Here is a 24,831-nt window from a genome sequence, read left to right as displayed (position 1 = left end):
TGGGTATGGTGTTCTCTGGGTGATGTGCTGTGTTGTTTTTGCGCTAAACATACCTTTTGGAATTATGGCTAAAAAGTTCAACCTTGGTTTCATCAGACCATAACACATTTTCTCACATGCTTATGTGAAAAAATGGCAATGTCTCTATTGTGCCGTATTTTCTCCACTTGATGATGACTGTCTTCACTGTGTTCCATGGTATATCTAATGCTTTGGAAATGTTGTCCCCTTCTCCTGAATGATATCTTTCATCAATGAGATCCCTCTTTCATGCTTTGGATGCACTCTGCGAACCATGGCTTTTGCTCTGAGATGCTAACTAAGAAAATGTCAGGAAAATCCTACTAGAACAGCTGTACTTTATTTGTGATTAATCAGTCACTTTAAATGATGGCAAGTATGTAATGACTTCTATTTAACATGAATTTGAATGTGATTGGTTAATTCTGAACATAGCCACATCCCCAGTTATAAGATGGTGTGCATACTTATGCAACCAGGTTATTGTATGGTTTTTATTTTTCATTTCTCCCCCTCAAAGATTTCAGTTTGTTTTGGTGGCTTGCTTTTACCTTCTTCATACCCTTTTTTTGTTACCTTAAGTAAAGAAAAAGTAAATGGGTGGGGGGGGGGGTGTGTCATTCTTATCTGGACTCTTCACATTGAACTGTTCCAGGGTGTCTGTCTGTGTGCTTGGAGTTGTTGTCCTGCTGGAAGACTGCAGCCATTGTTTTGTCTGCGGGTCGAGTGTTGCTCTCCGACAAACACCTGACATGGGCTTCATGCAGCACTCTATGAAAGAACACCCTGTCTACAGTCGCATGTTGACAACTCTCTGTGGTTGCTTGGCTGGTTGTGCTACGGCCTATGGCCTTGAGCTTGGGCAAAGTTTCTCAAAAATCACAAAATGATCAGGTCCAGTTTTCAGCCGAGTGTCCATCCCATGTCTCCCTTGATGGATTTGGGTCTTCCAGCAGGACTGAGACTGATATCGCATCAAAAAGCACCCAGGAATGGATTAAAGAATAATGAAGTGTCTGGTAATGAGTACCGAAATGAATCACTTACATAACCTGGTGGTGTGTCCTGGGTGGCTAGGTTATGCCAAGTCAGTCCAATGGAATTATTAATGCAATGTCTACAGTATCTTTCCACGGTGAGAGGTGGGAAAGAGTATTCAAGCCATTATACATTACTTTTCAAACTAGAAAAAAATAAGAGTTCCTGGTGGCCAACATTTGAATGTTAATTGTCTTTCCTGTAAAAAGAAAATACAAAAAACAAGTAAACACACAAATGATTGCATTGTTTTTTTTTATTGTTATAATAATAATAATAATCATAATACAAATTATAATAATGATGATGATGATAATAATGCTATTATTAAACCTCACAGATGTCTCCTCAGCTTCATACAGGGGATCAGGAGTCTTTATGAACAGATTATCTGGGTTTTATTATTTTATTGTTTGTTTTATGTCAATCTTGGGGACCGTCTGATATAATATAGTCGGATTAGCATAAATGCAAATGAGGGACAACTGATTTTGGCTCGGTGCTTGGGTTTTGGGGCATGCTTTGAAGGACCTTGCTTGGGTTCGGCAGGGAGGGGGTCTCTCTTCACTTAACCCCCGACCCCACCACACGCACCTAACCCCTTCCACCCCCTAAAGCTTTTGATCTTTGACTTTTATTCCTTGACACACTGGAGAAGTCCCAGGCAGACGGACATGATTCTGAAACGCCCTGGTAGATCCTCCTCCCGGTCTACAGACCATCTGCAACAAGGGTCACACAAGATGAGTTAATGACAGAAAACAGGCAGCTGGTTGGGTTCAGACATAACAGTGCATTCTGTGCGAGTTTCCTGATGAAATCTGAAATGTTGCCCTTGAATTTGTAGTTGGGACTGGAAAACCACCTACAGAGATTGGAAAGCAGGTTTGAGAATACTGCCAGTGATTCCCCTGTGTTACGTATCTCTAACAAACACACACACACACACACACACTTTCTCTTTCTCTTTTCCCTCTCTCTCTTTTTCAGTTTCACATACTCTTTCCCCTCTCCTCACCCCCTCTCTCACACTCACTTTCTCCCTCCCGCTCTCTCTCTTTCCCTCCTCCAAAATTCAGTTTCAATTTGAAAGGCTTTTTTGGCACTGAAAGCATTTATTTACTATGCCAGTGCATGTTGAAACTGAGAAGGATATATCAAATAAAAGTTAAAACCATTTGTAGATAACTGTGTTTTTGTCTCTTTTGTGTCTCTCTCTTTCCCCTTCTGTTTCACTCTTTCTCTTTTGTGTCTCTCTCTTTCCCCCTCTGTTTCACTCTGTCTCTTTTGTGTCTCTCTCTTTCCCCCTCTGTTTCACTCTGTCTCTTTTGTGTCTCTCTCTTTCCCCCTCCGCTTCACTCTTTTTCACTCGGTCTCTTTTGGTCTTTCTCACTTCCGTGTCCCTTTTTCTCTTAACATGTCTCTATCTCTACCTTTGCTTTCTCTCTCTCTCTCTCTCTTTCTGTGACTACCACGAAACTCCTTTTCATTAAGCGTTGTGTTATTGGGTTCCTTTGCAGTTGCCTTCACACATCAACACAAGACGTAGCTAATTGGTGTTCTCCCTCTATCTGCTCTCTCCCCTGGGATGTCCTCACATCTTCTTCATGTCTGGTTTCCATTCCCTGGTTTGTCTCCCCACAGAGACCACCAATATTGACCTTGATTAGAAGTAGGGCATGTTAACCAATCCTGTTCAGGGTCTTATGTGGACATGTATAACATACCTATCTTTAGATCATAGGTCCTACAGGGACGTCATATATAACATATCTATCTTTAGATCATAGGTCCTACAGGGACGTCATATATAACAAATCTGTCTTTAGATCATGGGTCCTACAGGGACGTCATATATAACATATCTGTCTTTAGATCATGGGTCCTACAGGGAAGTCATATATACCATGCCTATCTTTAGTTCATGGGGTCCACATATAACATACCTATTTTTAGATCATGGGTCTTACAGGGACATCACTTGATGTAGTCCGTGAAGAACCTGAACACTGCTGTTCATAATATACTGTATGATTATGTAAGTTTGGTTTATGTTTTTAAATGAACATCTGGATAACACTGCTGAAACAAAATTCGTTAATCTTTTGGATATAAACATGAAATACTTTTCAAAAATATTGTTTAATGTTTTTGAATACCAATTTAGTTATAATCTTGGGAGTGTAGTATATATTTTCTTTACATTACCATATGCCAACTCTGTAAATTGCTTTTTCTTGAATTAATGCCACAAAAAGAAAGTTAATCTTCTGGATTTACAACCTACTTTTAAAACGATAATTTAGAAAAGAGAAACTATAAATATTAAAAAATGTGCCTATAAGCCGTCAAATAATGTTTTCATTAGATTTTTAATTTACGTTATGTTTAGAAAAACCTTAAATCTTATCCCCAAAAAATCTTAACAATGTTCTTCGAATCCTCCGTAAGCATCTTACCCGACCCTTCCAGAATCAGGGGCAAATCTGTCTGGCGTATGGTCTACAGCAGAGCTTTGTAACAAATGACAACCTATTTTTTATGTAACCCTATGGTCAAAAGGAGTTCACTTACAAGGGAATAGAGCAGTGTTTGGTACACGTCTCCGTATCGCAGTGTAAAACCGGGTTGGTGATGTGTGTCATGCTGTTAAATGTTAAGTCTGTGAAACAAGGTCAAACATAAGATCTGACATGTTCCGTCGCCGAAATCAACTCCTGTATCTGAGAGATTACAGCCACAAGTCATTTGAAGTTTCTTGACATGCTCCGTAAATGCGCTGGAATGTGACGCGATCCCAATACAACTCGACTAAACCACGCATGTTATGTTAAAATTAGATGAGCATCGACTGTGTATAACGTGGTGGTTTGAGAACACCAGTGTGGCATTATGACTGTTCTCCCGCTGTGTTGGGTATGCAGTAGCTGACAACGTTTAGTTTTGTGTGGCAGGGTAATCGAATGCATCAGGGTGTACATTTAAACACTCGCAACTTGTCTTCTCGCCACCTGTTTTTAGGTTAAGGATGTCATGCATTTAAACCTGGCAGTAAAACTTTTTTTTTTTTAAAGTGTCTTCCTCACAAAGAATGCCACCAATTGTTTGCTGCTTGAAGGCTAGGCAGCTTGAGAAACATCTGCGTAAGCTGTTTTTATTCCTCCCTGGTCTGCTGAGCTCTGATTGGCTGGCCTGGGGGGGGGCTAGCTGACTACCGGTTGTTATGTCAGAGTCCCCACATACTGACACACACGCACACACCTGCACACGCAGACACTGTCACCAGGGGACACGACAGGAAACCCACCAATGAGAGCCTTAGAAGGGCCTTGGTCCCCATAGAAACCACAGGCGGACGCTCCAAGCAGGAAGCACATGAAAACAAAACTGCACCTCTCTCCAAAACCCATGCATCCACTGCACATTACCATTATGTTGGGGCCTTGACTTACGACTCCTTAATTGCTGGACGTTTTTTTTTGTCTGTTTCTTTCTGTTTAGTTTTTTTTCCTGTGCACAACATTGATAAAATCACCCTGCAATTTATTTTTTGTATTTTTTTTATTTAGTATAAATAAAACCAAATGTACTGCTGCGGCGATATATCTAGCAAGTATTGGAACAGTAAAACATTTGTTAAATGTTCTACAATGTGAAGGCAGGTGCTCCTAACTGGCCTCATGTCCTGAGCCTTGTTTAGGGACAGTCAGTCCTCTGGGTTATATTAACCAGCTCTGTCTCTGCACTGTACCAACTAAATCATTCTGCTCACAACAATTCTTGTGGAAACCGATTCCTTTAAATAATAACTCAACTCGACCTGTTGCAGGGACGACGCTTTAAGTAATAGTGACATCAACATCGTTATAACCTTTATGGAAGCAGTTTTTAGTTTAAGTTCTAATGCTTAACTGTTGTTGTTTTGATTGAAATTGTCTACTGAACTGAATGAAGTTACTTGAACAATAACAATTAGCATTATTACACTTAAAGGTCCCTTCTACTTAAATGATTAGCCCTCAATACCCATTTAAAGTGTATGTAGTTCAGACATTTTTAGCATTGTTTTATTTGAATTATGATGTTGAGCATGCTCGGCTGGAGTCGTTACATAATTCTGCGAATTTTCCATGGATATCCATTGAGTGCAGTCAACTGACAGGCCTGGAGTTAAACAACCTGGCTGAATGACCTACGTTCCTGACAGGCCTGGAGTTAAACAACCTGGCTGAATGACCTACGTTCCTGACAGGACTGGAGTTAAACAACCTGGCTGAATGACCTACGTTCCTGACAGGACTGGAGTTAAACAACCTGGCTGAATGACCTACGTTCCTGACAGGCCTGGAGTTAAACAACCTGGCTGAATGACCTACGTTCCTGACAGGACTGGAGTTAAACAACCTGGCTGAATGACCGTCGTTCCTGACAGGACTGGAGTTAAACAACCTGGCTGAATGACCTTCATTCCTGACAGGACTGGAGTTAAACAACCAGGCTGAATGACCTTCGTTCCTGACAGGACTGGAGTTAAACAACCTGGCTGAATGATCTTCGTTCCTGACAGGACTGGAGTTAAACAACCTGGCTGAATGACCTTCGTTTCTGACATGACTGGTGTTAAACAACCTGGCTGAATGACCTACGTTCCTGACAGGGCCATTGGTTTCATGGGGTGGTGATTTGGTGAAGCGTTGGTCATGTTTCGTTCAGTTGGAATTGGGGGTGTCCAAGCAGTGGTACCCGTCAAACATTATCATCAACGGCGTGTCATCCCAACACATTTCCCAGACTCCCCCATGTTAGACCCCGAAGTGAGTGTCGGCCGCGCCCCAGTTGAATAGCATTGAAAGACGACGCTGATGTGTGTTAATCCAGACTGTCTCCTGTACCAGCCTCTCATTGTCAGTGCCAGACCCCTTCATCAGTCTAATTGACCTATCATCCTTTCAGCAGGAAATTGCACTTGACTGAGGCTTCGTTATGTATCACACGTGTGCAATAATGGCCAGTGCTTCAGAAACCGTGTTTATATTGAAAGAACCATGGGGTCAGTTCCAAGTCACACTCTGTTCCCTATTAAGTTCCCTACTTTGAACCGGGCTACTATGTAGGCATTAGGGTGCCATCGGATGGGGATTTGGACGCATCCCTTCTCCGTGGTATTTGTTTCTTTTGGTCTTTATACAGTAGTTTAATCCTGTCTTTATGCAGTTAAGTCTTCAAGTCAATTTGCGCGTCCCGCAGGAATCCCTGCTTAAACCCACAGAAGCCAATTTGGAGAGTGCTCCTTTACACGTCTGTCTCCAAAGACCTCAGATACATCCCTGGCCCTGTCGCTGCTGCTTTAACCCAGTCAAATTAAGTTGTCCTAAATCTCCCTCTATTCCTCCCCCTGTCCCTCCCTCTCTTTCTCCTTCGCTCCCTCCCTCCCTCCCTCCCTTTCTTTCAAACTCTATCTCGTTCTGTCTGTCTCCCTCTGTCCCTCCCTTTCGCTCCCTCTCTGGCTCCTTTTTCTGTAGTTGAAGATAGAAGCACTCCATTCCTCTGTAATTATATTTTAACATTGTGTTCTTAACCTCCTTGCCACAGAGCCCTTGGGTCAGGACTTGAGATGAAACTCTCAGAACAACACCCTGCTCTATAAGACACTGCATTTTGTCTCGAAAGGCTTATTGCTTCTCCCTCTGCATTATCATTTTTTCCACTCTGAATGAATTCATAGGTGTAGATTCGCTCCATTTCTTGTAGTGAAATGGTCAGGCCTGAATGTCCCATGGGGATCCTCCCCTGACAGTCGCCTGTCACATGACATCTGCCTGGGGACCCCGCTCCTGGTAACTATGCGTCGTAATCATGGTACTATGTAATAATCTAGTAATCTCAGACTGACCTTGTCGTCTTTAAGTCTTTGTGGCCCCCAAACCCCAGTTGCCTTTGATTAGTTGTAATCCAGATCGATGTGTTCTCTGGTCCAGACGACCATCTCAGCAGACATATGTTCAGCCTTCATTTGCGCGTGCATTCTGCATTCATCTTATCAGATCTAGGCGGGCAGACGGACAACCCAGTAGTAGCAAGTACATTGTACTCCATGAAGTCGCTATCAGCAAAGTCGCTGGAGAAGGAAGAGAAACACGCCACAAAACATTCAGAAAAGGCCAAAGTGCTGGGGAGGTGGGAGGAACGGGTAGGAGCGGCCTGCAAGATAGGACACGAGGGGTGGCCCGTCTTGATCCCCGGCTGGCGGGTTAGGGCCAGGGGAATCTTCTGCACGAGATGATGGTTGGTTCTGAGACGGCGCGCTCAAGTGTTTAAGAAAGGCGAGGCAGGAGGGACGGTGGTCGGTAGTTTCCCGCGTCAGATGGGTTTAGGTGGGAGGAGGAGGAGGCTGCTCTTCCACTATAGGGCTCCTTATAAAATGGCGCTCTATTCCCTAACTAGTGCACAGTGTTGGGTCCTAACTGGTGTACCGTGTTGGGTCCTAACTGGTGTACCGTGTTGGGTCTTAACTAGTGTACCGTGTAGGGTCTTAACTAGTGTACCGTGTTGGGTCTTAACTGGTGTACCGTGTTGGGTCTTAACTAGTGTACCGTGTTGGGTCTTAACTAGTGTAACGTGTTGGGTCTTAACTGGTGTACCGTGTTGGGTTTTAACTGGTGCACCGTGTTGGGTCTTAACTGGTGCACCGTGTTGGGTCTTAACTGGTGCACCGTGTTGGGTCTTAACTGGTGCACCGTGTTGGGTCTTAACTGGTGCACAGTGTTGGGTCTTAACTGGTGTACTGTGTTGGGTCTTAACTGGTGTACTGTGTTGGGTCTTAACTGGTGTACTGTGTTGGGTCTTAACTGGTGTACTGTGTTGGGTCTTAACTGGTGTACTGTGTTGGGTCTTAACTGGTGTACTGTGTAGGGCGCAGCGTGCTCTTTGTGACCCAGCCGGAGTATCCTGGCCGCTCCGATCTGCCAAATGACTGCTTAGGATGCGGCGTGTTGGCAGCACGGCTACTTGAGAGCCTTGGCCGTTTAAAGAGAGGGGAAGGTGTTGTATTAGAGAACACGCTCCCGCTGCTTGAGTCATTAGATCTCCACTGGGTCCCTGTCTGGGCCCGGTCAGGCCTCTGAAGCTGCTGATGGATCCGGCCTCATTCAGGGCACAGTGGCACCACGCTCTGCTCCTCTGCGCTGGCCTTCGGTTGTTAGCTAAGGTAATCTACTTGAAATCTGGTTATTTTGCTAACGACGAGGTGATCGTACTAACGATCGGTTCATTTTACGCGTGACGGGGTGAATTTGCTAACGGTTTTGTTGTTCTTGCTTGTAGTGGGCGTCCGTCCCTCTAAAAACCCGTGTGTGTGCATGAAGACATATTGCTCATGATTAGTCAAGGTAGTAGTTTCAACACTACTGTTGTTTGCTCCTTGGGGTTTAAGTCCGGGTGTTTTGTAAAAGCACTTTGTGACAACTGCTGATGTAAAAAGGAATTTATGAATACATTTCATTGATTGATTGAGTTATATTAAAATTCAAGGTTGCTGGAACTGCAGTAAGAAAAAAAGTTTACATTTCTTTTGACAAATAACAAAAACTTGTGCTGACGTTCTGCGGAGTTGATACCTTGTAAAAGTCAGCTGTACCTGAGTGTTCAAGTATTACATGGGTGTTACAGATGCACAGACAGACAGTTCTTAACGACAGTCAGACAGTTCTTAACGACAGACAGGCAGCTCCTAACGACAGACAGGCAGCTCCTAACGACAGACAGGCAGCTCCTAACGACAGACAGGCAGCTCCTAACGACAGACAGGCAGCTCCTAACGACAGACAGGCAGCTCCTAACGACAGACAGGCAGCTCCTAACGACAGTTTATAGTTACTGGTGGGTATTTTTGGTATTGGTGGTCTTGGCAGTGATAGTTATTTTCCCGGAGTCGACCAAACATTAAATCATATACAGTAGTATTTTTAAAGACCTGCAATAGAACGTTTTCAAAATGTTCTTCATATTGCCTACAAATGGCACTTCATTTTCATGAAAGCCTTATGGTTCTTGGTCAAAACTAGTGCACTATATAAGGTATAGAATAGCTTTTGGAATAGCTTGTGTTAGATGTTCAGACGTTTAATACTAGTTGAGCTTTTAGAGGTCCATTCCATATTTGTCTATGAAAGTCGTGAAAAGGAATGTCCCACATATTGCACTATATACGGGAATAGAGTGCCTTTTAGGATGATAGCAGAGTCATTTTTATTCTCCCTGACTCATTACAGGGTCCCACTGGTCAGAGAGACAGACACCTTAAAAGGTGCAATTTCTATTCTCTCTGAATTCTTAGTGCTAATGCAGTAGCATTTCATAGAAGTAACTTTTTGTTTATCTTAGCTGCCATGTCTGATTGTTTTAGATTTTTTTTTTGAAGTTATGACGTTCTACGAGTTGTGACTCTTCTGGACTTCCCTGCACCCTGAGCTGCTGATGCTTCATCCTAGTCGGTGGAACCCAGTATGGAAGAGGATCTGTCCTCATGCTTTTTCCCCAGACCTTTCCTCTACAGCAGTGGTTCCCTAACCTGTCCTTTGGGACCCCCCCAGCCATTCCATCCATTAGACGTATCCCAGAGCTAGCACACCTGATTCAACTAGTTGACTAATTAACAAACTCTTACCGGTTGTATCAGGTGAGCTAGCTCTGGGATACATCTATTAGATGGAATGGCTGGGGGTGGGGCCCAGGAGAGGTTTGGGAACAACTGTTCTACAGGATCATCTGCAGACTCCACTCCCATCGTCTCTAGCCTCCTCTGAACACCTCTCAAGGCAGGATCCAGCCATGACCTGACCCTCTTCATCTCAATCTGATGCCGCATTCAGAGACTTGGCCTCCATGCTTGACCTATCTTGATGTGTGGCTCATTTTCTTTGGTCCAGGCTGCCCTCCAGACACCTTCCCACGCTGTCTCCCCAGGCCCCACAGTCTCTCTGGCCACACTTTGCCAATCAGCTCTTCCAGAGTTTTTGTAGACATAATCCATCTGTCACCAGAGAAATGTCTCCGCCTGTTACCATCTGTTTCGTATACAAAAAAAGAAACATGAAAATGTATGCAGTCACTAGTAATGCTCTGTGTAAGAGTGTCTGCCGAATGACGTAACTCCCAAGAAGTAATGCAAATATCTGTGGACCGCGCTGTCAACATGGGCCTCCACTAAATTCTCCAGCACCTTGACAACCCAGAGACCTGTGCCAGGATGCTGGTTTTGGATTTTAGGAGCACGATCCTGGAACTGCCGCAACCAAGACTCATCTGGCTGAATGTGTCCAGCTCCGTCTGTCGGTGAGTCACCCAGGACATTTTGGGCTCTAACCCCCAGAGCACCACGAGGACGAGTGCTCTTATCCCTCCAGTACAGACTCCACACCAACAACTGCACTTTGAAGGATGCGTATGTCAGGCTGCTCACGTTTGCCCGTGACACCGCTCTGGTCATTCTAGTCGCCGATGGCCGTCGGGTTTCACTGGCTGGCCGGCTGGTGCTATCACAACCTGCCTGGATGACACCGTGGAGGTGGCGGTTGACCTCAGGAAATGCCGCACCGCCCACCCCTCCCCCCTTGAAAAGAAGGACTCTGCTGTTGGTTTGGCCACCGCGCTGCAGGGGTGAACTGCGAAGCGTTGTCCAGCTCACAGGAAGGGTCATCGGCTGCCACCTGCACTCATTGTGTTCCTACGCAACCCCAGGGCATGGGGAGCGTGCTGGCAAGATCATGGCTGACCGCTCACCTCCCAGACACCCACTGTTGTAAATATCCAGAGGGCGCCGGGCGCTAAGGGTCAGTTATGACAAAACCATTCAGCCACCTGAGCAGTGTCTTTCGCCTGTGCTGTGACCCTCGGCAACTGTCTGTCTGTCCCGTGGAAATGAATGTCTTTGGTCACCACATCAACACGTCCCTTAAGTGTTAGATAATTAGCTGCACTCTACCACCGTCTGTGGTTGAGTCTCCCTGCATTTAGATGTGCTACTCTGATACTTGAAATGTATACATCCACTGTAAATCCATGTGTATTTAATATCACCACTCATGTCCGATTTAGGCTATGTCATGTTACATTTGCATTTCTTTAAATGTTTGTCTTTTAGCAGATCCAAGATCAATTTGGATTAACTGTCTTGCTCAAGGACACAACAAATATGTTTCACCTTGTCGGCTCAAGGATTTGATCTAACAACCTTTCGGTTATTGGACAGATGCTCTTGTATGTGCAGTGTCTTTGGAACGCATTCAGACCCCATCACTTTGTCCGCATTGTGTTGTGTTATCGACTGCTTTTATAATGAATTACTTCTTTTTGCCTCAGTCTACACATTACCACATGATGAAGGTTTAAAAAAATAATTTCTAGAAATTTGGCCCTGTATGTTGGGAGAAAAATAACCTGATTATCTAACGTACACGGTTGGGGTGGTGTTACCCAGGTGATGAGCGGTACCTTGTCACCAGACAGAGCACTTGGCATTCAGGCCTTAAACTTTGGTTTGGAGTCATGGAATGCAGCAGAGATTGTTGTCCCTCCATGTGTGCCTTCTGAAATCTTGTCCAGTCAATTGAATGTGCGACACATGGGCTCCTGTCATGTTCTGAAGGCATTTCAGGGTGGGATCAGAGGACACAGGATGCATCAGAGCTCAATTTGGACAAAATGTCTGAATGCTTACTGTACATGAGTTTTTCATTTTCAATAAATTGGCGTGCATTTTTGAAAACCATTTTGTCATTACAGCAGGATGAAGATGCCGGGAGAGCTGTGATTCTGAGCCTGTTATATAGGACATGAGAAAAATGTTTTCATTCATTGGTTATTGGCATGCGCAAAACATTCTGAGCTTCCTCGTTCATTAGTTACACTGGAAATTTTGGAAGTAACATGACTGTTTGGTTTGGTGGGGTGGTGCTTTTGTAAAACAACATGAGTTATTCAACACGAAATGGGGATACCCAGCAAACAGTGGACATCTCCTTCTTTACCAATGGCTTTTTCCAACAACCACTGTTTCTCTTTGCCGATGCAGTTTGTCCACATTTGCCATTTGCCATTTTTCTGACTGTTCCCCCTGACACGTTGAATAATTTCACTTGCAATTCGGGTACCGATTATTTGACCTCTTGGGAACTCTGGTATTTGAGATTTCAAAGCATCATGAGGCAACTAACAAAGTGCTAATTGTCAAACCTCTCTGACACATGTACTGCTAATTGGCAATCAACCTAATGTGATTTCTGCAGCTGTGTTTGTAATTTTGATTTAGTTCATTCAAAGTAACGGTCAATTTCCATTTGGTGTTTTTTGCCATTTCGTCTGCCCACAAATACAAGGCTCAATCAAATAGCTCAGCTTGGCTACAGACTCAGGTGGTTGGGGAGGTGTGGTTCTGGACTTTGAGGGGGGTGGGAAAAGCCTGGATCAAGGTCTTGAAGTGCTCTGATTCTAAAGCACAGGAAGGGATGTTTCTGAATGACCCCCACCAACTCCTACTCGCCCTCGTCTCTCCGCATAAGACCTTTTCAATATATCATCCATTTCTCTCTGATACATTTACAAGTCTCATGTTTCCTGAAATAATACATCCAAAACAACTTTGATGCTAGAGAGAGTTAGATGTACACAGAACTTAATGTATTCACGTCGTGTCAGACCCGACTTACAAGTTACTTTTATTAAGGCTAGAGGGATAGGGAGGATCCAGTGATGAAGGGATGGTAGGATGGAAGGAAAGAGGGATGGTAGTGTCAGGGATGGAGGGAGGGAGGGTTTGGGTGAGAGAGATGGAGGGGGAGGGCTGGCAGGGCAACAGCTCTCCTCTTCCAACATGCATTTGGAGAGGAGCAGGGGATTTTTTCCCCCTGATCTTTCTTTCTCGTTGTGTTAGCAACTCCCCTCGGCTCCGAGGAGGCCGGGAGTCCCTGACATGAACAATTCAGGTGGAGCCCCCCCTCCAGCCTCTAGGGATCCCCTAATGACACGCTCAGCGCGCCTCGTTCGCACAAGTCACAGACGTGTGGCCCGTTTGGAATTTGACAGAGCCGGAACAGGGGCTTCGCTGCTGCGACACACGGCCTTTCTGTTGTATTTTATTGATGACCAACAGACAACGTCCATGCTTAATTAATACAGTCAGTAGACTCCGAATAAAGTACACTGATGACATCAATTAGATTCTAATGAAAATGGATGAAAGCAGAAGCCGGCATGGATAAAGCAAATGGAATTTCTGAACAGGACTCATCAAAGTCTTGACATTTCTACAAATTCCCATTACGTCTGAGTAGCAGCCTTTAATTTGCAACACTCATGTCTGGTTGGGTACTTAAAAAGTACACGGTCAAATGATTCAATCTCAACTTTTAGGCTTGTGTCCCACATGGCCCCCTATTCATTTAGTGTGCTCTGGGCCCCGTTCAAACCTGTTCAAAAGCGGTGCACTTAGGTAGGGAATAGGGTGGTTTTTGGTATCCACTTGATGTCCTACATGGAAAACAGAGGCCAAATAGAATCTAATTTGGCGTTTTACTTCTCATCCTGACTGGAACATGTGGCAGGATGAATCTGTGGATTAATAAGGGCTTTAGAAGTAGTCAGTGTTTGGCTTGTTTCCTCTTGACTTGTAACAAGACGTTTACATCACCAATCTGAAGGAGAACACATGCTGGCTAACTCGAGATTAGATAACCTTGGCTAGACTGAAGTGTTGCAATTATGCCTGTCAATCTGATAGTGTAGTTGATTTTTTTTACATTATTTCCTTCTTTGTTTTCTGTCACTTCTTTCTCAGTATTTTTTTCTCTCTCTCTCCGTTTCTCTCTCTGTCACTTCCTTCAACCTACTGAACAGCTGAATGTGAGTCCCAATAAAGGAAACGGAGCGCAGGAGTTTTAGCAAATTCATACTTGGTTTGTTCACCCATTCAACCGTACATTGCTGACGATTGCCGTTCTCTGATGGACGCATTGATCGAAGTGCGCATCATGGTCATGTGCTTCTTGAGAAACGTGACAGGGCTGGTCCCCATCTGCGCACCTTTTCATTTAATATCCAGATGAGCCCCTGGTCATATGTAGTGCTGTATGTTGGGAACAGGGGGCCATTTCTGTGAGGGGCGTGTCTTTCCCACGGGTGTGTGTCTAACTCTGTTGCTGTCTGTTTTAGGGGACTACCCACCACCACCACCCCCACCCACGGACGACGGAGGCACCCGCTCCCCCATCTCCTTCCCCCCACCTCCACCCATGGACGGAGATCACCAGGTATGGGACAGTAATGACGCCTCTGTTCAGCCTTTGTGTCCGCAGCGAGGTCATCTCTCACTGTCCCGTTTCAGTTGAATTGCCGCCTCGTGTTTTTCTCTCGCCCGGAAAGCAGCGGTTTTAGTCCCTCGGCGTTGCGGACTCAGCCTGCGTCCTGAACGGAGCCCTATCCGCCATTCAGTGTGTCACTTTGGGCCAAAGTGACTCTGGCGCCTGTCTGAAGTAGCGCGCTACATAGGGTTTGGTTTGGAACAGGCCCAGTTTCTGCATCCTGTGTGTGTAGAGACAGCCACCTGCAGCAGTATCACTGGAGCCCCTAGAGGATTCCCCCCTCCCTGAAGCAAACCCCCGTCCTCCTGCCCCTCAGCTGCCCACCCCCTGGTGTGGCCCTGCCCCTTGGTGTGGCTCCGCCCCCTGGCATGGCCCCGCCCCCTGGTGTCCATTATTCGTTGGACCACAAGGAAGGCTGACACCTATTGGTGCTCTGCTGTCACATCTCATGTCCCCAGGCTGTTCAGTTTTTACCCCAGGCATGTGCACTCTTCCTGGGGGATAGCACCCTGCTGCTGCACTCCTGCTGGTTGGCTGGGTTCCAAATGGCATGCTATTCCCTGTGGTAGTGGATCTCAACTCATGGGTTGTGAACCAGTTTTCGGTCGCGGCTGGTTACAATGATTTGAGTGAAATAGAAAAATAGTTTTAGATTGTGTTCTTTTTTTAAATTATAATAAGAATACAGTCTGGTGTATTTTAGATGCATGTTCTGATTCACAGCCGAGACGACCTGATTTGCTTTGGCCTGGCAAAAACCAGGCAAAACCAGTTGAGAACCACCGTCTGTGTACCTCAATATCTTTGACCTTTTAAAACAGGGTTCATTCTGAGTGCCACATGACTTCACCTCCTGACCTTTCATCGCCTTGTCTCACCCTGGCCATAGAGTGTGAGAGAGAGAGAGAGAGAGAGAGACAGGGCCATAGAGTGCGAGAGAGAGAGAGAGACAGGGCCATAGAGTGCGAGAGAGAGAGAGAGACAGGGCCATAGTGTGTGAGAGAGAGAGAGAGAGAGAGCCAGGGCCGTAGAGTGCGAGAGATCGAGAAACTGCTGGTTATTGTTGTTCTTGATGTCACCTTAAATGGGGCTGCTACCGTGTAGACTCTTTACTGTACCTCTAACTTTGGCAATACGGTTGTAATAACTGTCATGCTAATAAAGCTGAATTGAATTGACTGGGCCAGAGTGCGAGAGAGTGCGAGAGAGTGCGAGAGAGTGCGAGAGAGTGCGAGAGAGTGCGAGAGAGTGCGAGAGAGTGCGAGAGAGTGCGAGAGAGTGCGAGAGAGTGCGAGAGAGTGCGAGAGAGTGCGAGAGAGTGCGAGAGAGTGCGAGAGAGTGCGGGACTGGGCCAGAGTGCGAGAGAGTGCGGGACTGGGCCAGAGTGCGAGAGAGTGCGGGACTGGGCCAGAGTGCGAGAGAGTGCGGGACTGGGCCAGAGTGCGGGACTGGGCCAGAGTGCGAGAGACTGGGCCAGAGTGCGAGAGACTGGGCCAGAGTGCGAGAGACTGGGCCAGAGTGCGAGAGACTGGGCCAGAGTGCGAGAGACTGGGCCAGAGTGCGAGAGACTGGGCCAGAGTGCGAGAGACTGGGCCAGAGTGCGAGAGACTGGGCCAGAGTGCGAGAGACTGGGCCAGAGTGCGAGAGACTGGGCCAGAGTGCGAGAGACTGGGCCAGAGTGCGAGAGAGAGAGAGAGACAGGGTCGGAGAGAGACGGCAACAGCTGGCTGGTGGACAACATGGCTTTTGAATGATACTTCAGAGTTGTTGATGTGCTTCATTGCTTTAAAATGTTGCTTTAAATACATTCACTGAAAATGTTTATTTATCTGGTAAAGTAAGGATAAAAAAAATATTAACCTGTGAAGGATTCTTTATTCATTAATAACACATTCACTTTTAACAGTCCTTTTACATGGTCTGGAAGGACTTCAAATTGGTATATAGTATGACCTAATTATGCATATTAAATGAGTAAGTATAGTGATTCTTTATTAAAGAGAGAGTTTGGCCCAGATTCATATTTGGGTGAAAGTCCACTTACCCTGAGTTGTTCCTGAAGGCACGTCATTTCTTTAAACAATCCATGATTCACCTGTCCCAGGCTATAATGAGCATTATTAGCATTCATATTCGTGAATGGAAACAGTGCATCCCGCTTTACAAAAGTGAGGAAAACTGCTCCAAAACACCTCAAACTACATTCAGTAATCTGTCATGCTAGCATTGATAAAATATTATATACTGACGAAAGAGCCGGCGGAATATGGTGTATTGTACTGTATTCCCTGATGACCAGATTATATTGCAGTGTTCTCTGCATACCAGATTATATTCAACTTTTTCTGTTGATCAGTTTATATTCTACAGTGTTCTCTACATACCAGATTATATTCTACTGTATAATCTGATGACCAGATTATATTCCACTGTGTTCTCTACATACCAGATTATATTCTACTGTATAATCTGATGACCAGATTATATTCGACTGTGTTCTCTGCATACCAGATTATATTCTACTTCTGACCACTACTGTATTCACATACACAGGCACACATGCACACACACAAAGCGTTCAGGAGACTTACAATCAATTCTTTAGGAGTTTAGGCAATTTAGGCTAGAGGCTTTCATCCACTAATGATCAATTAATTGTGCATAACTCGCCCCCCCCCCCCCATTTAATATGATTTATTTATGTAGATGTTGACTGTTTTGGTTAGTTAAGGGTCTTTGGCTATAGTTAGGGTTCAAGCTCCCAAACCAGACATTGCGTAATTGAGTAGCTGACATGTTGGGCAGTGTATTCTCTGACTGGACTAAATAATAGGGTTCAAAAAGTATTAAACCGCTCAAATACATTTCATATTGTAGATTATTCAATTTAATAGAATGTGGAAAAATAGTTAACAGGGTGTGGGTGTGACAAAACCTTTTGACTGGTACTGTGTATTACTAGGACATCCTTACAATTCAGTGGGGTTGAAAATGCATGGTCAAAGACAAAGGAGAAGAAAGCATATCCTTGTGCATACTCTGAAATTCACTTAAAACTTGAAGGTTAACATCCCGCTCTTTTGCTTTAGGACCACATGGACTGGGATGTCTTATACATTGGGTCTTTCAGCCGACTCGCTGGGTCTTTCTGCCCGCTCGCTTTGTCCTCCTGCCGGCTTGCTCAGTCTTTCGGCCAGCTCATTGCTGTTCACTTGTAGTTTTAGCACCCTTTCTTTGATTTAGGCTAGATTTAGTCATTATGACTGAAACATTCAAAAGTTGCAGGCAAATTATTATTATTTAAATAATGATTTTGTCTAGTTATTGTTGAAATGACGAGAACAGTGAGCCTTTTTGGTCAACAAAATGCACTTATATTTTTGTCACATTTTGGTCAAATCAATAGTATTACCTCATTAACCTATATTTAACATATCACTGACTTCCATGTACACAAACATACATAGTCTTGTTCTGCCAACACATATTTCTGCAGAAACATTATTGAATGATTCTCTTCTCAAATTGGTGGAAGAACACTGTAATCTGCAGCAGTAAAGGGCAATAATTAATGCAAAAAGAATGATCTGACTGTGTGAGATTACATTTATATTCACTTAAACTCTAAAACACTTGAAATAACTCAAATGCTGTTTGTCCAATCAGTAATGATAGCACTGAATGGTAATCAGATGGAAATCTAATCAAACCTGTTTGAATATAACAACATAATCCAGCTCACAATATATTGTAGCTAGCTAGCAACACAGTATGGATACGTGTGAAATTCCCTAAATGTTATTAACAAGTAGGAAATGAGTGCTGTGCATGTGTTGTCGTTCGAGCAGTTTAATTGACATGGATGGTTGGAATGGCCAGCTTGAAATGTAAGTAGCTTGCAATTTGGAGATCTGGCGGCATGGTGTGCTGACAAACAACCTGGCTCTAAATGCAAAGAAGACCAAGGAGCTCATTGTGGATTACAGAAAGTCTAAAGGCTGCAGTCAAGCCCCAGTTCCCATCGATGGCACTGAGGTGGAGTGTATGTCCGCCGTCAAATTCCTGGGTGTCCACATCTCCGAAGACTTCCCCAGGACCCTCTACCTCAATGCCTGTACTTTTTGAGGAGGCTGAAGAAGGCCCACCTGTCTCCCAAGATCCTTGTGAACTTTTACTGCTGCACAATCGAGAGCATTCTGACTAACTGCGCCACAGTGTGGTTTGACGGATGCTCCATGGCCGAATGGAAGGCCCTGCAACGGGTGGTGAAAAACACCCAGCACATCACTGGTGCCCAGCTCCCAGCCATCGTAGACCTCCAGCACATCACTGGTGCCCAGCTCCCGGCCATCGTAGACCTCCAGCTCATCACTGGTGCCCAGCTCCCAGCCATCGTAGACCTCCAGCTCATCACTGGTGCCCAGCTCCCAGCCATCGTAGACCTCCAGCACATCACTGGTGCCCAGCTCCCAGCCATCGTAGACCTCCAGCTCATCACTGGTGCCCAGCTCCCAGCCATCGTAGACATCCAGCTCCCAGCCATCGTAGACCTCCAGCACATCACTGGTGCCCAGCTCCCAGCCATCGTAGACCTCCAGCTCATCACTGGTGCCCAGCTCCCAGCCATCGTAGATCTCCAGCACAAGTGGTGTCTGCATAGAGCGCACTGCATCATCAGGACCGTTCACATCCAGGCCACTAACTATTTGCCCTCTTCCCATCGTGCAGGTGGTAAAGGTCTCATTGTTCTCACACCAGCAGACTCAGGAACAGTTTATTTTAATCTATTGTAACTCTGCTGAACTCTGTGACCCAACACTAATCATACCCCCCCCCACCCCGATTTGTTAGATATTTGACAAAGAATTTGGGCCTACCCGCTACTCCCGGTACCACACCACGGTCTTTACCTGTGCATGTATATTGGGATGATGCACTTTCCAATGTCTTTTGGTGTTTGTTGTATTTCTCTACCTGTTATTTGTACTGGGAGAGTAGCCATAGTGAACCCAGTCAATCCTTCACTGCCAGATTAGATTGCGGGAGTGAGTGAGAGAGGTGTTTGGAATGATCTGGCAATGACATTTAGTTTCCCTCAATAACAGCATTGCAACATTGGGATGAGAGAGATTTTTACAAAATATTTATAAAAAATGCTTTTTTGTCAACCAAAATGAAAAATAGTTTTTGTTTAGTTATGGTCTTTCCGGATCTGTCTTTTCAGTTAACGTCTCGTCAACTGCCACTAAAAATAGGTATTATTGTCGACGAAATCAACACTAGCTTTTCTAGGGAATTTGTGCAGTCCCTTTTCAGTTCATGTAGACAACATGACTATATTATTGATTGGCTAATGGGTGTAAAACTCCTAGATAGAGCATCTGGTAAATATATTTTTAATAAAAACTAAGAATTCATACAGGTTCATAACAATTTATTAATAAGATGTTCTCTGATATACCACTGTGTTCTTGAATATTCAGTAAATAACATTCAGCCAATAAATATATATATATATTTATTAGAATGATTGGGGTTTAGATAAATGAACACAAATGTTAATTCAATGAACGTTAATGTATTTGACTTGAGCAGGCATTGGCTTTCACCTTGAGTGTTTTAGATTAGGAGCGTTCCATTAAAACAAAGATAACTGAGTCTACGGAAGGGCTCAGGCTGGGGTGAGAAGGGCAGCGAATCACCACAGATGTCTTTCAGACAGTTATTCTTGTCTTACATGGCGGGTTCCCTCTTCACAGGCTGGAATCTCTTCTAATTCACACTTGGCTTACAGAGGCTTCTTTAAGCCCAAGGTGAACTCGATACGCACTCACTTGGAGTTCTAATTCCACCTGAGACTAAATCAGGATAAAGTGTGTATGGGAGCAGAGAGATGTCAATAGTTCCTAGATTCTGAGCCACACCAAGCAGACGTATAGAAAGACAGGCAGGTTAGCAGACAGACAGGCAGGTTAGCAGACAGACAGGCAGGTTAGCAGACAGACAGGCAGGTTAGCAGACAGACAGGCAGGTTAGCAGACAGACAGGCAGGTTAGCAGACAGACATAGGAAGATGGGTAGGGAGACTAAAGTAAGCAGACAGGCGCAGGCTGGCTGGCAAACGGGCATTGCGACAGACAAGGAGACAGGCAGTCAGGGAGACAGGCAGTCAAATAGTGCTGCCTTAAAGGATAAATATTGGTAAAAAATTGCCAGTATAGAGAGATCCTCTAAAGATAACTGGCCACATTTTGACCCCTGCAGTTGGGTAGCATGTAGACACTGAGAAGCCTGATGTGTGTGTAAATTATACATGTGTATTTCTGTCTCTCTAACCCCTCTGTCATCTGTCTCCAGAGTCGTGGGCCACAGAAAACCCTGGAGGAGAGACGCTCTAGTCTGGATGCTGAAATTGACTCTCTGACCTCCATCCTGGCTGACCTGGAGAGTAGCTCACCTTATAAACCCCGCAATGCTCAGGTACTGTACCCAAATATCACAACCCTGATCCTAACTTATACCTGGGACCCTAATGTCACAACCCTGTCCTTACGTTGACCTGGAGAGTAGCTCTCCTTTTAAACCGCACATTGCTCTGGTGCTTCACCCAAATAACAACCCTGACCCTAAATGAGACCTGGGAAGGAGCTGACCTTATAAACCCTGCACTGCTCTGGTACTGTACCCTAATATCACAACCCTAACCTTGACCTGATGCGGAACTGACCTTATAAATCCCACAATGCTGTGGTACTGACAAAGCTACCACAAACTGAACTGGCAGCTACTGCTATCAAGAGCTCCACAATACATAGGCTCACTAAGAAAGAAGACAACACTGCCAGTACACGGCCATATTCCCTTAGGCCATTCTCTCTAACATATGTCCAGACTAGCTAGATTACAAACTGATCAGTGCTTGGGTCTTCTATTTGCATTGATCTGAATCCTGAATGTGGAATTAAGGGTTACTGGTGTATAATAATAAAATGATTCTTGGCCTATATCCTAAATAGATATCAGCTGAATTTAAGAACAAGTAAAAGCCTTGGGCAGAAAGTGAAATTGTTTGACACATAATAAATGTAGGACAGTACAGCGTAATGTTTCAAACGAACCAGAGGTGTTTGGGAATGAAAAGGAAGGGCTTCAGGGGCAAGCTGCTGAACATTAATTTGATGAGAAGGATTTAGTATCTGTGCCCAGTAACTTAGTAACCCAGCACTGTAACTGACAACTTCCTGGAGTAACCCAACACTATAGCTGACAACTTCCTGGAGTAACCCAACACTATAACGGACAACTTCCTGGAGTAACCCATCACTGTTGCTGACAACTTCCTAGAGTAACCCAACACTATGACTACTTCCTAGAGTAACCCAACACTATAACTGATAACTTCCTGGAGTAACCCAACACTATAACTGATAACTTCCTGGAGTAACCCAACACTATAACTGATAACTTCCAAGAGTTCTTTTCCACTTTTCAATCAATCAAATGTATTTATAAAGCCCTTTTCACATTAGCAGATGTCACAGTGCTTTTACAAAACACCTGGCCTTAAACCCCAAAAGTAGTGTTGAATTTCAGTGGCTAGGAAAAACTCCCTAAGAATGCCAAAATTTAGGAAGAAACCTAGAGAGGACCCAGGCTCAGAGGGGTGACCAGTCCTCTTCTGGCTGTGCCAGGTGAACATATTAAGATTAATCTATCAATCAAATGTATTTATAAAGCAGTTTTCATAAAGTGCTTTTAAAAAAACACCCAGCCTTAAACCCCAAGGAGCAAACAACAGTAGTGTTGAATTTCAGTGGCTAGGAAAAACTCCCTAAGAAGGCCAACATTTAGGAAGAAATCTAGAGAGGACCCAGGCTCAGAGGGGTGACCCGTCCTCTTCTCACTGTGCCGGCTGGAATATTAAGAGTCCATTTGGAATAATTAATAAGTGCATGTGGGCAAAATCCAGAGTCTTTTTAAATTTAGACCAGGTCAGAAGCATGACCAGATGGACAGGGACAACACGGGGGAGGGAGGGAGGTGTCAGCACAGTGGCAACTGAAATCGTCAGGCATCGTCTTGATCTGCCACCCAACCAGGAGGATTTTGGACAGGGACAGCTACGGAAACTGTGGCCCTATCTGGGGGAGGCCCAACAGGCAGGAAATCAATCCACCCACATTGCCAAGCATCAACCAAAGGGACACCCACCAACTGCAACCATCCTGAATGAGGACCGAGTATTGCCAGCAGAGTACAGCCCAATTGTACAAGTGCGCAACAGAGAGACAACATCAAGCCAGTGACTCCGCCCCCGAGAGGCATTGGAGGGAGGTCATCCCAGTGGCAATGAGAACCCACCTGGCAAGACAGCAAGGGTGGACAGTATCAAGCCTTTCTGGTCACCTTCATGCCCCCGGGCCAGGATACACCTAATCATAGACTGTACTTTTGAGTTCAGTCAGCATTTCTGGAAGGCTGTGTCTAGCGAGCTAGCCCAGGCTGTTAACCGTGGGTGGATGGCCGTTTTATTATGTTTGGAAGACCGGTTTCCAGGCTTGCAAGTTTACATAGTATAGTGTGTTGATTCGAGGAGAGGCAAAACAGGAAATTCTAGGCATTGTCCAATGAGACAGCGCTCTGAAAACTTCTGAAGTTTGTTTCTGATAAACCTGATATAGCAAACACTCTGACGTGTGCACGTGTGTATGTGAGCACACACACACAAACTGCAGGTGGACCCTCTTTCTCACACGTGCACACGCGCGCACACACACACACACACACACGCACACACATGCACACAGGTAAACAGGTTTTTAGGTGGTACATCCCATCTACACCGTCCTATTCTAGTGCCAGATAGGTTTTTCCTAAATAAAACATGGAATAAGTGCAAATCTTTGTAAAAAATAAAAAAATAAAAATAAAATTGAATGTGATCGGTAACAAGTCAGAGGAGTCTGAAAGCTTTTGTCAGTATTATTTTAAATATTAACATGCACCTGTATATGCGGCTCTGAAAGACAGAAAAACCTGCCTGGACTGACTGTCTGAATGGCAAAAGACCTGTACATATCAAAGCACACTCTGTTGTTCACACTGAAGGGCACTTCTTCGTAGTGCAGGCTCTCATCAACAGTAGTGCACCATATATAATAGGGTTTAGGGTTTAATTTGGCATGCAAGCTGGGACTGTGCTGTGTGATGTGTGCGCGCGTGCACGCGTGTGCGCGTGCGTTTGTCTGTGCGTGGTGTGGGGACCTGCCAAAAAAACCTTGTTTGGGCTATTAGAAATCAGCCGTTTCGTACCGTGGGTGAAATAATGATGCCCGGTTGTCAAGGGAGAGAGTAATTCAATTATTTATTGCAGCATTAGAAAGTCTTGTTCGTGAGGTTACGGACCTGGTCTTCCTTACGCAACCTCAATCTCATCTCACTCAATCTCTTCTCACTGCTAATGTTGGTTAAAAGCTGATATACACATTGAAGGGTGTGTCTACCTAGCAAAGATCAGGTTTCCAAGACAGTAACCCCCATGCCAAATGGTCAGTGTAAACATTCTTGTGGTTATCAGAATGCAGCCTTCAGAGAGAATCTAAACAGAGAGGTTTCTGTTGTTCTCATTAACCCAGGCACATTCACTTCCAAGTACATTCATGTTGTAATTGTTAATGCTCAGATTCCACAGGACAGATTTTTCAGGTTTTTCTTTCTTTGGGACTTCAGGTTCCCACATGTACACAAAGATGTTGATAAGTTGGAAGCACACACACAAACATACAATTTCTTCCCTGCTGGAGCTGATTCTGTCTGATTAACTCTATTTGAACTTTGTCATTCATGCCTCTCTCCTGCTCTCATCTCCATTCATCTCTCATCCCTTTGTTTCTCCTCCTGCTCTCCTCTCCATTCATCTCTCATCATTTTGTTTCTCCTCCTGTCTCCTCTCCTTGTGTAATATAATTGCCAAGGTCTCATACCCCAGCTTTTGAAACAGTTACTGCATCTCTGATTAACCAGATTCCTCAATTTGAAGCTTTCTGTGTGCACTTAATTACCCCTGCCAGCACTCTGAATTCAGCTGGCCACTCTGCCCTCTCCAGAGTGTCTGGGACAGAGAACTGGGACGGTTCTCCCTGTAGACGCCCAGCTGATGGGTGGCCCTGTCTGCTGTACTTCATTCTCCTAAATGAAATGGAACCAGAGTTTATCATGAACGTTAGAGGGGAGAGAACCCTTCTGCAAAGAGAACAGTTGGCGTTGGTTAACCCGATGGTTTCCTCAAAACAATTTGATGCTTTAGTTGGTCGTTTTCGTGGTATAACTTGGGGAAGTGAGATGATTCCATTCTCCTGTCTGTTTTGACACAGATTTATTACCCTGGATGTTCTGACACGGTTCTGTACTCCCATAG

General features: G+C 44.8%; 1 protein-coding gene across 5 annotated transcripts in view; it reads left to right on the top strand.

Moving 5' to 3' along the window:
* The window catches only part of lpp (LIM domain containing preferred translocation partner in lipoma), a 170,343-nt gene that overhangs the window by 63,900 nt on the left and 81,612 nt on the right, over window positions 1–24,831 (top strand). For all 5 annotated transcript variants that reach the window (XM_010871259.4, XM_010871258.5, XM_020049139.3 and 2 more), the window contains 2 exons: window positions 14,266–14,363; window positions 20,772–20,894. In XM_010871259.4, the coding sequence (XP_010869561.1) occupies window positions 14,266–14,363; window positions 20,772–20,894 (221 nt within the window). The remainder of the gene's footprint in view (window positions 1–14,265; window positions 14,364–20,771; window positions 20,895–24,831) is intronic.

The sequence above is a fragment of the Esox lucius genome, chromosome 8 (genome assembly GCF_011004845.1).
Source record: "Esox lucius isolate fEsoLuc1 chromosome 8, fEsoLuc1.pri, whole genome shotgun sequence".
Taxonomy (NCBI): Eukaryota; Metazoa; Chordata; class Actinopteri; order Esociformes; family Esocidae; genus Esox; species Esox lucius.
The sequence above is the reverse complement of the archived record's forward strand: the minus strand, read 5'-3'. Positions and strand labels throughout refer to the sequence as shown.